This window comes from Notamacropus eugenii, chromosome 4 (assembly GCF_028372415.1).
Source record: "Notamacropus eugenii isolate mMacEug1 chromosome 4, mMacEug1.pri_v2, whole genome shotgun sequence".
NCBI classification, from domain to species: domain Eukaryota; kingdom Metazoa; phylum Chordata; class Mammalia; order Diprotodontia; family Macropodidae; genus Notamacropus; species Notamacropus eugenii.
In genome coordinates this window covers 250,974,421-250,993,111 of record NC_092875.1, presented here as the reverse complement: position 1 = coordinate 250,993,111, position 18,691 = coordinate 250,974,421, and the positions used below count along the sequence as shown (strand labels likewise).

Genomic DNA, 18,691 nt, shown 5'->3' with positions numbered 1-18,691 from the left:
TCCTAATTAATTTTTAAACAATATAAGTAGCCCTTTATACCCTGTGTCTGTGTAGAATGCATGGCTAGTATGCAGTTTGGTATTTGGGGAGATATTTTGATATTTTCCTAAGTATTAAACTGAAAACATTTTCCTTCCTTATATCCCATGTTGTTGGACCCTTGGGAAAAACACAACAGAGATTGTTGCAGTTACTGGTCTGTGCCAGGATAACATGGAAAAAGCTGTGCTTAGTACTCAGACTCAGATTCAGTTAAGTTCCAACAACAACCAGGTGAGTCTAAAAGAGGGCAGAGCAGTCTGGCAGAGAAAGGGGTGAAGCAGCAAAAATCAGGCCATTTTCTTGACCAAGAGCAAAACAAATTAAAAAGCATGCTATTAATAATGGCAATAGCAGGAGTTCTAAATAATCACTGTATGTTCTTTAGGATTCTAGTTTTTAACAAAAATTTCATTCAATGTTTTTAAAAAAGCTTGCTCCTTAAAAAGAAAGTTTGTATTGTATAAATTGCTTTTCTAAGAAGCAGGCTTTTTCTCCCTTTTGGATTGTATACTCCCTCTAAGAAATTTATATCAGACACAATATACCTGTGGTTCACATCTGGATGTGGAATGGAGCATAAAAATACAACCTTCAATTCCAGGGAACAGAACATCATGAAACAGCACTGCTGGATGCAGTATCACTAATATCTTATACAAACAAGAGAATGTGGCAAAGAGAACAAGTGGAAAAAGAGTCTTTTTAAAAACACTGACTAATGTAATTACAATCACTGATCCCAAAGAATGCATTTAATCTTCAAAAAGAATGAATGCAAAAACTGATGAATGAAAAATTTATATATGAAGAACTTCTAAAGCAAAAGTGAACTGTATTGTTAAGAGTGTTTTCAGGTTAATTTTTAAGAAGACAGGAATATTTCCAATTGGTATTGGCACAATCCAGAATGTTGACATAACTTGTTTGCTCAATGAAATGATGATGGCTGCAAGTAAAAGACTGGGAAAAGTTTGTGCCAGGTTACTGCCAAGGTTCTCTAATCATAAGATGTTTCTGTAACAACCCTGAAAAAGACATTCAACTAATATGAAGCATCAAAAATGGAAGGCAAGTCTGAGTGCTTGTATTCTGCTTCACAAGTCGGTTGCAGAATAGCTCAGAACATATACACAAAAGCACAAGCGCAGGCCCAAGAAAGAGCCTAAACAGAAAGGTACAGACCTACAAGATGGGAATCAAAAGAATGAGGGACCAGAGGGAGGTAAATCTTGCAAAAGGGGCCTTTAAAGAAAATTCTGTGGTCAGGGAACAAGAAAAGGAAAAACAGGTCCACGGCAGAGCCAGGTATGCAGGAAGCAAATTAGCGAAGCAGAAGAAAGTCCTAAAATGAGAACAGGGAGATATCATGAATTTTAGTTCCAACACTACCTGACCTGATTTTAAGTGTTGCTCTCTCTTTTTGGGTACAGGATTTAAATTGTCTTTCCCCTTTTTATCTCTAATCAGTTACGACAGTGTGAATGTTAACATACTGGACAGAGAAAGTAAAGATTACTCAACTCTTATTTTATTTCTCAGCCAAGAATAATAATCAAAAGAGTAGAACAAGGGCGGGGCAGAGCCAAGATGGGGGAGTAGGAAGATACACATACTCAGGGTCTCCCCACATAGCCCATAAAATACCTGTAGAGAGGGACTCTCAACAAATTTTGGAGCAGCAGAAGTGGAGAACAACAGAATGGAGGAGATTTTCAGCCCAGCGTGACCTGAAAGGCCCACAGGAAACATGGGCTGCACCCGAACGCGGAGTGGAACACAGAGCCCAGCCCAGCCTTGGCCACCACTCCTGAATAGCTCTCGGGGGCGGAATCTCCAGTTGCAGCAGCAGCAGGTCCTCAGATCCCTCAACCCACAGGCGCCAAAGGTCAGTGATGGGGTTTTTTCAGCTGGCTGGGAAGGGAGAAGGACCTTCCCATAGCTCCAGCCTCAGGCAATGGCCCACAGAGGCCACATGGGACAGGCAGTTTTCATGGAAGCCCCTACAGCAGCTGGCATACACTGTTGGATCGTAAAAGCCCTGGTGGCACTGAGGAGCTGATTCTTGCCTCAAGCCCTGGGGGAGCTGGTCTTTGTCTCACACTGAATGGTGGCCCTGCCCATCCAGCTTATCTGAAAATCAGCCCCCAGCACTGACTTGGCGGAATTGGAGGCCAGGAGGCTGTGGAGAGGTAACTGCTAAGATTCTGGACACAAAAATCTCTTCCTGCTTCCAGATCAGTGTACACGCTGGATTGTGCCACCTTGGAGGAACTGAGATCTTACAAATTCCCAGAGTATACCCTACTCTTGACAAAGGACCCAAAAGTCAAGTAACTGGTTGGGAAAATGCCAAAAAAGGGGAAAAAAAAATAAGACTAAAGAAGGTTACTTTCTTGGTGAACAGATCTCTTCTCCCATCCTTTCAGATGAAGAAGAACAATACTTACCATCAGGGAAAGACATAAAAGTCAAGGCTTCTGTATCCCAAACATCCAAAATAAATATTCAATAGTCTCAGGCCACTGAAGAGCTCAAAAAGGATTTTGAACATCAAGTAAAAGAGGTGAAGGAAAAACTGGGAAGAGAAATGAGATGCAAGAAAAGCATGAAAAGCAGATCAACACCTTGCTAAAGGAGACCACAAAAAAATGCTGAAGAAAATAACAGCTTTTAAAAATAGGCTAAACGAATTGGCAAAAGAGGTCCAAAAAGCCAATGAGGAGAAGGATGCTTTCAAAAGCAGAATTAGCCAAATGGAAAAGGAGGTTCAAAAGCTCACTTAAGAAAATAGTTCTTTCAAAATTAGAATGGAACAGATGGAGGCTAATGACTTTATGAGAAACCAAGAAATCACAAAACAAAACCAAAAGAATGAAAAAATGAAAGATAACATGAAATATCTCACTGGAAAAACAACTGACCTGGACAACAGATCCAGGAAAGACAATTTAAAAATTATGGGACTACCTGAAAGCCATGATCAAAAAAAGAGCCTAGACATCATCTTTCATGAAATTATCAAGGAAAACTGCCCTGAGATTCTGGAACTAGGGGACAAAATAAGTATTGAAAGTATCCACCGATCACCTCCTGAAAGAGATCCTAAAAGAGAAACTCCTAGGAACATTGTGGCCAAATTCCAGAGTTCCCAGGTCAAGGAGAAAATATTGCAAGCAGTTATCGTGGAGATACAATCAGGATAACACAAGATCTAGCAGCTTCTACATTAAGGGATCAAAGGGTTTGGAATATGATATTCCAGAAGTCAAAGGAACTAGGACTAAAACCAAGAATCACCTACCCAATAAAACTGAGTATAATACTTCAGGGGAAAAAATGGTCTTTCAATGAAATAGAGGACTTTCAAGCATTCTTGACGAAAAGACCAGAGCTGAAAAAAATATTTGGCTTTCAAACACAAGAATCAAGAGAAGCGTGAAAAGGTAAACAGCAAAGAGAAGTCATAAGGGACTTACTAAAGTTGAACTGTTTACATTCCTACTAGAAAAACAATATTTGTAACTCATGAAAACTTTTTTCAGTATCGGAGTAGTTGGTGGGATTACACACACACACACACACACACACACACACACACACACACAAACACACAGAGAGACAGAGAGCACAGGGTAAATAGAATAGGATGGGATCATATCTTAAAAAAAAATGAAATTAAGTGGTGAGAGATATATATTGGGAAGAGAAAGGGAGAAATAGAAGGGGGCAAATTATCTCTCATAAAAGAGGCAAGTAAATGACTTTTCAGAAGAGGGACAAAGTGAGGAGGTGAGAGAAAAAACATGAAGCTTACTCTTATCACATTCCACTAAAGGAAGGAATAAAATGCACACTCATTTTGGTATGAAAACCTATCTTAAAATACAGGAAAGTGGGGGAGAAGGGGATAAGCAGGGTGGGGGGGATGAGGGAAGGGAGGGCAATGGGAGGAGGGAGCAATTAGAAGTCAACACTCTTGGGGAGAGATAAGATCAAAAGAGAGAACAGAAGAAATGGAGGGCAGGACAGGATGGAGGGAAATATAGTTAGTCTTACACAACACAACTATTATGAAAGTCATTTGCAAAACTTCACAGATATGGCCTATATTGAATTGCTTGCCTTCCCAAAGGGAACGGGCGGAGAGGGAGGGATGAAGAGAAGTTGGAACTCAAAGTTTTAGGAACAACTGTTGAGTATTGTTCTTGCAACTAGGAAATAAGAAATTCAGGTAATGGGGTATAGAAAGTTATCTGGCCCTACAGGACAAAAGAGAAGATGGGGATAAGAGAAGGGAGGGATGTTAGAAGGGAGGGCAGATTGGTGATAGGGGTAATTAGAATGCTCGGTGTTTTGGGGTGGGAGGAGGGGACAAATGGTGAGAAAATTTGGAACCCAAAAATTTTGTGGAAATGAATGTTGAAAACTCAAATAAATAAATTTTTTAAAAAAAGAGTAGAACAAGACTGGTTAGTATAAGAAAATTCTGGTGCATTATCTGAACCTAAGCTGATTGGATTAATGCTTAACTCAGGACATCCAGGTTATGCTGACAAAAACCTTTCTGGGGAACCAATGATCAATGCAAAGAGTTTCCTTCCATTATACATCTCAAGTAAACTATGTGTCTTATGTAGAAACTGCCTATGTGTTGGCCAATGAACTGTTCACTTGTTCCTATGAACTTTATATAATAAAAAACTTACAGTGGCTTGGGGGAAGCAGACCACCTCTTTTTTGACTCTCCCCTCTGCTGAATGACTTAATAAACTCCTTTTAGAAACTTTTTTCAGTTCTGGATTTTGTCCTTGACAGATTGACAATTTTCGGTGTCAGAAGTGGGATCTCTGATGGTTGAACCAACAAGCCCCAAGGTTAATGCTAAGTAAAACCTCTGTGATCTCAGGGTCAACGAGCGAAGGACTGACCTATACAAAATCAATCTGTATGGTGAGAACCAGATGGGTAACCTTAGGATTCAGGTGGAACACAGTCAAATCTAAGAGACTGTGTAGTACCTTGATCTGGAGCATTACTCAGAGTAAGATTAGAATTAGCCTAGACCCCTTTGTTGGCAAATTGGTAGTACTCTTGGGCTGATCAACCAAGGGCTCTGGGGGCAACACTGTTCTTGTTCAGTTATGTCCAACTCTTCCTGATCCCATAGGCAATAGTACATTAGGCCTTTCTACCCTCCACTATCCTGAAGTCTGTCCAAGTTGATGTCCATTGTTTCCATGATATTCTCTATCCATCTCACCCTCTGCCATCCCCTTTTCTTTTGCCTTCAGTCTTTCCAAATATCAAGGTCTTTTCTAAAGCGTCCCATTTTCTGATTATGTGGCCAAGAATATTTAAACTTCGGCTTCAGTATTTGACCTTCCAGTGAATAGTGTTGACAGATTTCAGACTTAAAAGATTTTATTTTTGTTTTAGTGGTTAATACACACCTTCAAATATGGATATCTGTCAGCCTGGAGTCAGTGTTTTGAGTGAACTATCATGCATTCACTGTAAGTGTGAAATTTCAGAATGTGATTATTTTCTTAATTTCTAGTGACTGATTTCTGCTTCAGGATGGATTTAAATTAGAAAAGATGAAAAAGATTAAGGACTTGTATGTGCTTATTATTAATTGTTATTGCAATAACATGAGATAAATACCAAGCTCTAAGCTGTGACTAGTGAAATTTGCTTATTTGAGATAAAATTTCTTGGGACTATAATTTGATATTATTCTGAGTTTTGATTTCAGGTAAGGTTATCTGAATTTTCATTGAGCCAATAACCCCCATGTTTTGCTCAAAGGAACAGTAATCTGAGAACTACTACACGTAGATGTCTGTACCTGGAAAGATTCAAAGGACAACCTTCGCAAATGCAATGGTAGGATCTTCTTACTCAGTTTCTAAATGGAAAATTTTCCCACCCAGGTAATTCTGAGCCTGGTTATATGCCCTGTGAATAATATGGAACTTTGCTGTATGATTAGCTATTCCAAAATAAATGCTAACTACGATTCTCATCTGAAGTCAAACAGAGCTTGATTCTGATATGCTGTTATCAGATTAGTCTGTGCCTTTGAGGAGACAGTCTTGATACTATTATAACCATGTTCCTCCATTTTCTTATCATAGCAAAGTTCTAGAGGGAAAATAAGCAGTAAAAGCTTTTTAAACTAAATGATAAATATTGTTGAAATACTTGATATCTCTGAGCTTCTATAATGATAAGAAATTATAAAAGATCTTATTGTTTTTAAATTTTCTAGTTTGAATTTGTGGTCACGAATAGTAATATGTTCGTGTAAACAATGGGAAGAAAAAGTTAAAAGGAAGCAGATTTCATCTCAATACAAGGAAAATCTTCCTAGTAATTGGAATCATTCAAAAGTGAAAAATGTTATGACTTGTGAAATACCAAGTTGCCAGTCATGAGATAAACATGCAGGGTTCATATATCAAGTAGAAATGGACACAAGGGCCTTCCAAGGGTCTTCTGCTTGTTGTCAAATGAACTAAGTACCTATCTTTATTACATAAATGTGACACGAATTACATGTTGAGAAATATATTTGGCCCTGCTTCATTTTTCTGCTAAACATGGCTATAACAACTTACACATTAATAGGCACTGATTGAATTGGTGACACTCTTATGCTTTGAATGTGGTAATAGTAGAATGAGTGCCAGAAGAAATAATGTGAGTCCGAACTTTTCCCAGTCACTGTACTATACTTTTAGATGACTCATATAAAACAACAGCTGAAATAAGATGGCAGTATAATGAACCAACTTCGAGAAAAATCAGATGTTTGCAAGAGATAACCTAATGCATTCTCTATGATACTAATGGAAATGTTGAGTATATGGTCTCCAGATGGTTTTAGTTTAGATATAAAATAAGATGTTAAGATAGTGAAAAAACAGTCATTGCATGAATTCAAAAATTACTACTTAGATATTCTCTCCCTTAACCACTGATTTCTAAAGGTACTGTATCTATAAACCTCACTTCCTCTTACTGCCCTAGAAAGGACGGCACACAAAGTGGCATCACCACATTTTAATCAATAAACAAGTGTTCAATAAGTATGTGCTAAGCACTGTAGTAGGCACTATGAATACAAAGACAAAAGTAAAGAACTGCCTATACCCTCAAGGAGTTTACATGCTAACAGGGGAGACAACACACACAACATACAGGTACATGCAAAACATGACACAGATAGTAGATCCCTAGGTAACCTGGGGAGGGGAAAGGAAAATCAATAAAGGCTGCATGTCTAAGGGAACACTTGCTTGGATGGAGTCTTGAAGGCAAGCAGATTTCAAGAGATGAAAGTGAGAAAGAAGAATATCCTAGGCTAGAGGTTAGCCTGTGCAAAGGTATGGTTTATGTAAGATAACAAGAAAGCCAGAATGGGTGGACTGCACAATGCAGGGAGGGGATAAAATGTAATGGAATAAAGATAGAAAGGGAGGATGGGGCCAGATTATGGAGAGCTTTGAATATCAAACTAAGTAATCTAAACTTGCCTCTAGAAGTAATAGGGTAGGTAATAGAAGTAATGACCTAGAGGTTATTGAATAAGAGCATACCATGGCCAGATCTCTGCATTAGGAAAAGTCACACTGGCAGCTATATTAGGAAAAGAAGCTATCAGACAGGAGGGGAATCAAGAAAGAGGATTATCACAAAAACCAAAAGCCAAGAATATCCAGGAAGAAAAAGTTACCAACAGCATCAAATGCTGCATGGAAATTGAGAAGAATAAAGACTGAGAAAAGGCCCCTGAATTTGGCTATTAAGAGAACAATAGTAATTTTGGAGATAACAATTTCAGTTGAGTGATGTCAGCAGTCAGAGGGTTTAGAAGAAAACAAAAAGAGAGGAAACGAAGGCAATGAGAATATACAATTTTTCCCAAGCAGTTTGGCTAGAAAAAAAGGAAATACAGGACATTGGAATTTTTAAGGGTAGAGCAGACTTGGATGTGTTTGTAGGTAGTAAAGAATGTACTAGTGAAAAGAATAAAGATCAAAGAAAGTATATGGGGGGGGCAGGGAATGCTGGAGAATACAGGAAAGGATGGGAATGACAGTATATGTAGAGGGGTTGGTCTTAGTGAAGATAAGGTCAACGTGTTCATTAGGGACCAAAAACAAGGATGAAATACATAAGGGGTTAATGTCAAAGGACTGTTAAATGAAGACAAGGGGAGGAAAAGGGGACTAACAGCAAATGGATTTGACTTCACTGGTATAGTATAAAGTGAAATATTCAATTAAGAGGGGGAGAAAAGGGATTTTTTCAAAGAGAAGTCTAGAACAGCCACTGTGTGATAAGTGGTATAGAGAATCAATAAGGGAAGAGTTAAAAGCATGCCTTGACGCAGTCAAGGTATTCTCTAAGATGAAAGGCAATCTTTTGCAAGGAGAAAAAAACTACATCTCATGCTCTAAGAAAAAAATGTTTGTGGAAGAATCTAATTTCATGGGTAAGCTGACTCAATTTCCAGCAAGTCTGTGCTGTAAAGGTCTCTATATACAACTTCAGCGGAAATGTGTGCATAAGATACCACCTAAGTAGCAGAAGGTCAAGGCATTTCAGTTGCAAAGACTAATATACTCCATTTGGCTCTTAAAGCTTTGTGTATGCTAGGAAAGTCCAGAATTTCAAAGATAAGCTACAAGGTTTCTGTTGAGAAATGGGAGACTAAAAGTCCCTATTCAAAGTTATCTACAGTAAAATGACTCAGAGAGAAAGATGCCTCATCTTGTCATTTAAAAACCAAAAATGAGGAGTTTACAGGATACCAATCTCTACCTCTCTGTCTTGTAAGCAGTCATGCTTTAAAAGAGCAAGTTTCCTACCAATGCTTACAACAAAATTTGGCCAGCAAATCGATTTTTATCACAGTCTTGTACTGAGAACACATGTTTTATTTTACTCTTATCCTCAAGAAATGCTCACTGAATAGTTACACAATAAAACCTAGAAAAAACATGTAGATTCTTAGATTAAATACATTTTGACATTTTAGTTGTGCACCAAGCTTCTGACAAAAATCACTGATACCACAAATGCAAGCCACAAATCCCTAAAGAGAGTAATAACAGTTTAGTTTTTCGAAACTACAAGAAATTGTTCATCCCATTTCAGGATAAGTAAGTGGGAAGGGCAGAGGTAGGAGAGAATGGTTTTTTGGTGATGTTAAAGCTTCATAATAAAAAAACAACATAAAAAATGTAAAGAAAGAATAATATTAAGCATCTGGTTCTCGATATATAACAATAAAGTCAAACATTCACAAACTGCTTACTATATGCCAGGCACTGTGCAAAACACTGGAAACACAAAGAAAAGCCCCTGCCTACAAGGAACTTAATATTTTGAAGGAAGTAAAAACATGTAAACAGCTGGGAAAATAAAAGATATGTAGAAATTAGATAGAAGACACTCAGAGGGGAAGTTATCAGCAATAGTAAGGATCAGAAAAAAAGCCTTCCGGAGTAAATAGGATTTGAGCTAAAACCTGAAAGAAGGCAAGGCAGCTAATGAAGTAGAACCTTGCTGACATGGGTACAGCTAACACAAAGGTCTAGTGAAGGGAGGAGTATTTTATCCAAAGAACGTGAAGTAAGCCAATGTGTCCAGAATATGGAGTTTGTGGGAGAGAATTATGTTGATTTAAAGTGCATGAGCATTAATCAGAAGATTAAAAAATAAAAGTATAAATACTTCAACTAAACACCCAAACTTCACAAAAAAAGCCAACCATCTTAAATTTTGATAGATTTTTGTAAGTATATTTAATCTTGAAATACCTGTTCATATATTAATCAACTGTTAAAGATAAGAGAATAATTGAGAAATCTATGGTGTGGCAAATAGATTAACTTTGAAAACAAAAGGCTTGGCTTTCAAGCCCTGCCTCTGCCTACTAAATGAGCAACTATGGGAGTCTAAACTCTTTAACAGCTCAAGACAATGATTTTAGAATATAAGGATGAGTGGCTGATCTGCACCAATGGAGAGAATTTCTACAAAACGGAGAGTTCCTCCACACTGATGAAATCACTGGTCACCTGGGGTTGAAGAGGACAGAAGCTCGGGCCTGAAGTCAGGAAGACCTGGGCCTTAAATCTAGCTTGATAGCTAGATCTCGCTGTTGTGACCCTCAGCAATAAAGTTTCCTATGTTTGCCTCACTTTGGGTGATAATATGGGGATAATAATTTAAGGCAAATACTTTACCTTACTTAGAAACACATGATATACTATCAAATAGGTAGGCAAGGATAATGCCAATGTTTTGCAAAAAATAACTTGACTGAAGTATGGCAGAAGACAGTGAATGGAATCATTTTAAAAAACATTGAAAAGAAGTCTACAGAAAGCTTGGCATGATCATCCCAAGTATATATATATTACAATAATAACAATCACAAAAATAGCTAGCATCTCTGCAGTAATTTAAGGTTTGCAAAGTACTATACAAATATTATCTCATTTTATTCTCACAAGCACCTCACAAGCACTACTTAAGTAGACAGAGGTTAAGTGACTTGCCCAGAGTCACACCTGAAGCTGGATTTGAACTTGAGTCTTCCTCACTCCAGAGTCCAGAAATCTATTCATTCTGACACCTGGCTGTTACAGTTGGACATGAAACCAGAAGGATGATAACAAGACAAAAAATTCAACAGATTTTTTTTAGAGCATTTCAATAGTGATTTATTCTTATCATCAATGACAATGAAGCCATTACATGTAGACTCTGACAACTCATTATATGTGCAAGGTAATATTACTACCACCACCACCACCACCACCAAGTATAATAATAAAAGCCAATAAACATTTGTTGATTTACTTTCCAAACCAGAACACCCTTCTTGGATATCCACTAATCCCTTATTTGTGCTGTTTTCCAGGGTGTAGGGTGTGTTCAGGGAGGAAAGCACGTTTGGTGTGATGGCTGCCAAGCCCTTTTCAGGGCTCATTTCACCTTTGGTGTCCACTTGCTCCAACTAACTCTCACCTGTGGCTCCAAAAAGCTGCAGCATGCACAGCAGCCACACTCCAGCAAACTGTTTCAGCAGACAGGCCAAACCAGGTTGAGGGTAACCAAGGGGTCTCAAACCCATTGGAGAGTTATGGGGGTGTCCACCCCAAACATGTGAAGACTTCCCCTGGTGGAATGGGCAGATGAGAACAATTTGTTCCAACGGTCATGAAGGCAGCTGAAGCAGATGACGTGGAGCTCTTAGAGCTTGGTTAGATACTGAAGACGCCAAGGTCATCCACTGCATCCTGAGCCTTCGCCAGTCATCTTGACTCTGTCCTGCCACTGGACTATGATGACTCTGGAGAAGAGAGTAAGGCTGACAACTTCAAGAAACTCTGCCTCACTTAAATCCAATTTATGGACGAATCATTTTGCTATTATACCTCAAAGTCCTGTGGCAAGAGAAAAGTGATGGATGCACTGGGAGCTGTAGTCACAACGCTACACACAGGCAGCCCTGGCCATAGGGTCGTTTCTCACTGGAAGCAGCAGTGGGACTTGGCAGCCCCCTGGGTGTCTGGACAGCCTTTTAAGGATTGCACTGCTCACCCCCTGGTGTGAGGAAATGGCTAGAAAAACTGACCTAAACATTGTCTGTTTACCCAACCCTGGCAGACCACTTTGCAGTCAAAACACAAAAAAAAATGTACAAAATGTACAAAAACATCTGCAAAGATGATTCTACTCACCATCACCATGTGGAATGTGCGCACATTTATAGACGACACAAAATCCAGTAGACCTGAAAGACGAACTGCTTTTCTTGCAAGAGAACTCAACAGGTATCGCATCCAAATAGCAGCCCTGAGCGAAACAAGGCTGGCAAATGAAAGTCAGCTTACTGAAGTTGGAGTTGGATACATATTTTTCTGGAGTGGCCACAGTGAAGGGAAGCACCGAGAAGCTGGTGTGGGTTTTGCAATCAAAAGTAATCTAGTCAGCAAGCTGGTATGTCTCTCAAAAGGAGTGAATGACAGGCTCATGGCAATGCGATTGCTACTTGCAGGAAAATGCCACGCCACCATCATCGGTGCCTATGCTTCCACCACAACAAACCCTGATGAAGTCAAAGAAAAATTTTATAAAGTCCTAGAGACCCTTATCGTCAATGTGCCAAAAGAGGACAAGCTTATAATTCTGGGCAACTTCAATGCTAGAGAAGGCTCAGACTACCAGACTTGGCAGAGAGTCCTAGGGAGGAATGGAGTTGGAAACAGCAACAGCAATGATCATTTACTGCTGAAGACTTGTGTATAACATGACCTTCAAATCACCAACTGTCTTCTGTTTACCTAAACACAATAAAAATTCATGGATGCACCCTTGCAGCAAACACTGGCATCTAATAGACTATGTGACTGTAAGGAGAAGAGACAGACAAGATGTCAGAATGACAAAAGCTATGTGTGATGTAGAGTGCTGGACTCATCAAAGACTTTATCCTTTGCAAGCTAAATATTTGCATTCATCAACAGCACCACCCCCAAGGCTGACTACCAGAAGAATCAATGTCGACAAATTAGAGCTGTGCTCTGAGTGTGAACAGTTTGTTGCTGACTTGGAGGGAAGTTGAGCCAACACACAGTAGGCAAGAGTGGAACAGAAAAGGAGTGGGTAGCTCTCAGAGATTTGGTGTACAGCACTCCATTTGCTCATCTGGGTCGGAACACTCGCAAACACCAAGACTGGTTTGATGAAAATGATGGGGAAATTCAGAGGCTGCTAAATGAAAAACAAGAACTCCAAGGATTTACCAGCAGGATAGTTCATCCATCTCTAAGAAGATAGCATTTAATTCTATCAAAAGTAAAGTACAAGCAAACTTAGAGAGATGCAGGATTCCTGGCTCAATAAGAAGGCAGATGAAATTCAGTTCTATGCTGATAGTGACAATCCACAGTGCTTTTATGATTTTCTGAAAGCTATTTATGGACCAAAAACCTATGGTGCATCACAACTACTCAGTGCTGATGGAGCCACACTGATTAGTGATAAGGACATGATCCTAGAGAGATGGGTTGAACACTTCCACAGTGTTCTCAAGAGACCATCATCAATCAATACTGAGGCCACTGAGTGTTTACCTCAGGTTGAAGTCAATCCTTCCTTAGCTCAACTTCCAACTGAAGAAGAGGTTTTGAGGGCCATTTGGCTCCTTTCATGTGGCAAAGCACCCAGTGTTGATTCTATTCCAGTTGAGATTTACAAGGGAGGGGAAGCATTGCTCATACAAAAGCTGAATGAAATTTTCCAGGTTATATGGCAAGAGGAAGTTATGCCACAGGAGTTCAAGGATACCTCTATTTTCCATCTCTATAAAGGTAAGGGGAATAGACTGTCCTGTGACAATCACAGGGGGATCTCTCTCTTAGTCATTGCTGTCAAAGCTCTTGCTAGAGTCCTCCTTAATAGGCTGATCCTTCACCTGGAAGATGGTGATATACCTGAGAGCCAGTGTGGCTTCAGAAAGGGCCAAGAACAGTTGACATGGTGTTTGCTGCCTGACAACTCCAGGAGAAATGCCAGGAGCAGAACAGAGGTCTATACATAACATTTGTATATCTGACCAAGGCCTTTGACACTGTTAGTCATGAGGGCTTATGGAAAACTATGTCAAAATTTGGTTGCCCAGAGAAGTTCATCAGTACTGTATGTCAATTTCATGATGGCATGTTTGCCCGAGTTCTGGATAATGGATAGTACTCTCGTGCCTTACCAATGGAGTAAAACAGGGCTGTTTGCTTGCTCCCATGTTGTGAAATACCATACTGATGCTAAGTTCAATCTGAAAAGGCTAAAAGCCAAGACCAAAGTGGAGAGAGTATTGGTGCATGATTTTCTATTTGCAGATGATTGTGCACTCAATACAGCCTCTGAAGCTGAGATGCAACAAAGATGGATCAATTCTCTGCTGCCTGCACTAATTTTGGCCTAATAATTAACACCAAGAAAATACAGGTGCACCATCAACCATCTGTATGTGGAACCATCAGTTACAACAAATGGAGGAGTTTTGAATGATGTGGATGAGTTCATTTACCTTGGTAGTGTACTTTCTAAGGATGTACACATTGCCAATGAGGTGGACGCCTGCATTGCCAGAACTAGCTCAGTGTTTATGAGGCTCCAAAGAAAAGTTTGGGAGAGAAGAGGTATTAGACTGACTACCAAGCTGAAGGCCTACAAAGCTATTGTGCTGACCTTATTGCTGTATGCCTGTGAAACATGGACAGTCTACCAGTGCCATGCAAGGAAACTAAATCGCTTCTATTCTACTAAACTGCTAAGCATTCAAATTATGCTTCAGAGAGTACAACTCTGATGGGCTGGACCTGTTGTTCGAATACAAAATGTACGCTTGCCAAAAAGACTATTTTATGGAGAACTCACATGGTACAAGCAATCACATAGTGATCAGAAGAAGCGATACAAGGACACTATCAAGGTCTCTCTCAAGAACTCTGGATTTGATTGTAGGACATGGGAGACACTCGCACAGGACCTCTCAGCATGGTGTGCCCACATCAGAAAGGGTGCTGTGCTCTATGAGCAAAGCAGAATTGAAACAGCACAAAGGAAAAGTAGGATGCGCAAATTTGGAGTAACCACCCCAAATGCTCACGTGGACTATCTGTGCCCAATCTGTGGTAGAGCATTCCAAGCTCATATTGGTCTGATCAGCCACAACTGTACACAATGAAACTTCACTTTATCATGGTGATGTCATTTTGGTTCTCTTTGAGAACGAAGGACAACAACCATTTGTGCTGTTTCCCACTAATGGAATTTAGGCTTGTTGGGAGAAAGAACTGTCTTGCTTAGCACAATCCTTTGAACAGTAATAAACATTGAATAAAAACATTTTTCATTCATTCGCGAAAATGAGCAATAAGGGAGGTTTTCATAGATTACTTTCTACAACAAACCACCAGTTACACAGCTGACTGAAATGTGAAATAAATATAATGCCTTATTTCTGTTTTTCTTAACTATAAAAAAGGTTTTGATTGGTACAAAAACACAGACTAGAAAACTGTTCCTCCATCAAGATATCCCCCATACACATATTAAGATCATGCATGACTCCTTGATAAGCACAACCATGGTGCTAAGTTTCCTTACTGCTCCTCCGAATCAATAACGTAGGAGACATAAATCAGAGAGAAATGCTCAAACACATTTTACCACTGTCATGGAAGATGTCCTGAAAAAGAGATTTTCTATGAGAGAGAATGAGTGGTGAAGTACTCCAAATGCTCATGTTTGCGATAACACTGTTGATTTCACCATGCCCCAAGATACTAGATCTGGCCTCCTCAGCGAAATTCACAGCTAGAATTTGGAACTATACCCAAAGGACAATCGATCAATGCATGCCCTTTGATCCAGCAATATCACTACTAGATCTGTATCCCAAAGAGATTATAAAAAAGGCAAAAGGACTCACACATGTGAAAATATTTACAGCAGTTCTTTTTTGTGATGGCAAAACTGAGGGGATTCCCATCAACTGGGAAACAGCTAAACAAATTATGGTATATGAATATAATGGAACAATATTGTGCTATAAGAAATAATGAGCAGGTGGATTTCAGAAAAACCTGGGAAGACTTACATGAACTGATTACCAAGTAATATGAGCAGAACTAGGAAAAAATTATACACAGTAACAGTTACATTGTGTGATGATCAACTATGAATGACTATGCTCTTCTTAGCAATATAATAATCTAAGATAATTCCAAAGGACTCATGATGGAAAACGCTATTCAAATTCACAGAAAGAACTGATGAAATCTGAATGCAGACTGGAGAATGCTATTTTCAATTTCTTTATTGTTTTTGTGTTATTTTTCCTCTTTTCAACTCTCTTTTTTCACAATATCACTAATATAAAAATGTTTTATATGATTGCATAATGTAACCTACATCAAATTATTTACTGTTTTAGGGAGGGAAAGGAGAAAAATTTGGAACTCAAAATTTTTTTTAAATGAACACTAAAACTTGTCTTTACACGTACTTGGAAAAAATAAAATACTATTTAAAAAGAGAGAGAAATCCGCAGCAACTCAAAAGGTCAACAAAACAATCCATGAAGGAAAAAAAAATTCATTACTACTCAAAAGTTTGATACGAAGTTGGATTTACAGATCATTAAATAAAGCCATACATACATTTGTCTTGGATAGGCAGGAGCTATGCCTGGAGCAGGAAAATAAGCCGAAACCCATGTTAGTAGAGTTTTTTTTATCTTTTTATGATTCATATTCTTCTTATTGTGCTGTATAGGACCACAAATGATAGGATACTCAATCTCTGAAGATTCTAAATTGTAGATGACTCAAAAAGCAATGGAGACAAATGGTAGGTAGAAGTAGGGAGAAGCAAATTAACGACGACTAACCAACCAGAGATGGGACTGAGGCAAGGCAAGGTAGGATAAAAAACATGGTGGAAAGTATTAAGACGGTAAAAGACATGTTTTAGTAATGGTTTTGATACAATTCATGACATTATAGCAATTTAAGCAAGAAAAATAGTATGTTGTAATGATGACTGCATTATATTGATTTTACTATGGCTTTAAACTCAAACAAACTGTTCCCTTAAGGAAATAAGACTGTGTTCTTTCTTTCACTTAGGGAGCTTGCCTGTACCATACAAATGCCTCATCTAAGTTCTAGGGATGGTTTAAATAAAGACCCACAGAGACAAGTCAATAGTTGTTTTATGAGGATAGTATGATAATCAGTCTGCCTAGAGAGTAGGGATAATTTTGAATAGCTGGACATAAATGTGGATAAGAGAATTAAAGATGTATTTTAGAAGGCAGCCTTGGAAATTGAGATCATATACAACAGGCAATGGAGAATAACTATAGATTCTTGATCTGGAAAGTGATGAGATTGAAGAGGCATTTCAGAACTCAGAAGCACTGACTGAGCACCTGTTTTGAACAAGAACTTGTACTGCATATGTTCATTTTGTTTTTGCCTTTTTTTCTTTTAAAAAGGGTTTATTTCAGTACCTCGATTCCAGATCCAACAACAGAGTCCAGTGGTCTCTTCTTCCTTGGTCCAATGGCTGCAAGGGCTGTAATATTGGCATCTCTTTGCTGCATTTGTGCCAACTCTAGCTGCTGCATCTAGTATACAAGGAAATACAATGTGAATACAAACATCGGAACAAATGCCATTCAGTCCCACAACCCCCCCCTTCCCCCCACTTCAATACAGTGATTTTAATATAATAAAGAATTCTTCCATCAAGGTTATTTCTGTACTTTGCATGCCCAATAAAAATGATTAGGATTTCTTTTGTTGTTCATTTGTTTTCAGTCATGTCCAACCCTTCATGACCCATTTGGGATTTTCTTGGCAGATATACTGGAGCGGTTTGCCTTTTCCTTCTCCAGATCATTTTACAGATGAGGAAACTGAGGCAAATGGGGTTAAGTGACTTGCCCAGGATCACACAGCTAGTAAGTATCTGAAGCCAGATCTAAGCTCAGAAAGGTGAGTCATCTGATTTTCAGGCCTGGTGTTCTATCTACCATGCCACTTTGCTGCATGAGATTAGAGCACCAATGGTAAAATATATAAACACTATATTAGTATTTAAACAAAACAAGGGAACATTTCCAGTCTTTCCTAAGTCCACTCCTTAACACACACTCCTGATCTTATAGGATAAAAAAGTGTGGAGTGGAAAGAACAGAAATAAAGCCCTTTATCTGAGTTTTTGCCCAATTCTAATCCAGTTTTAAAATGGCAAATACCAAAAGCAAACCTTTTCTGATACAAATAAGTAATCAAAATAAAATTCATTCTTGCATTCTGTGTTTTGGTACAAAATGTGATCCAGAGAAGGAACTTACTGAATATTTATTTCTGTGGTCTTAAAAAAAACACAGAAAAATATATGATAGCTATTTTGAAAAGCATCAATCACACACAAAATCACAGCATACCCACCTACAAACTGACATTTTGGGGGAAATGTGTCAGCTAAACTCCTAGAGCAAAACTAGATTCAGGGGTGTGTGGGAGAAATGTACCATTAAAGTCAAAGAGGAAAAACAGCCAAATTGGGAAACAGATATTAGCACCCTGCTTTATCACCTCATCACGGTTGAGATGTTAAATGCTATGCTATAAAAATGAGAGCAGAAAAGGAGCTCACAAGTGATGGGAACAGGATGAACTGCTATATAGCTAACTTTTTCCAGGAGAATGTGCTTTATATTTAGTAGATATGCCATTTGTTATGGGTGTGGAGTTTGGGATGGGAGTGGAGGGGAGAGAAGGGAAAAAAAGAAGATATATATTTTTAAAAGCCCTGAACTTCATTCACACTACTGGTCACTGACCAATAGGACTGGCTGAGGTGGTAAAGCCAGAATGCAGGGTGACTGACTAACTAGCTAAGGAATTACACAGTCAAAATCTGCTTCTGTATTTTCACTCCACTTTTCCTAGTTCTGCCTTCTGGGGACAAGTAAAACAAATCTAAATCTTTTTCCCAGCAGATAACCCTTGAAATACTTGCAGCAACCTATCCCACTCACAAAAA

General features: G+C 38.8%; 1 protein-coding gene across 2 annotated transcripts in view; it reads right to left on the bottom strand.

Annotated features, from left to right (window-relative positions):
• The window catches only part of TAF4B (TATA-box binding protein associated factor 4b), a 188,960-nt gene that overhangs the window by 44,475 nt on the left and 125,794 nt on the right, over nt 1-18,691 (bottom strand). For both annotated transcript variants that reach the window (XM_072604453.1, XM_072604454.1), the window contains exon 14: nt 17,148-17,264. In XM_072604453.1, the coding sequence (XP_072460554.1) occupies nt 17,148-17,264 (117 nt within the window). The remainder of the gene's footprint in view (nt 1-17,147; nt 17,265-18,691) is intronic.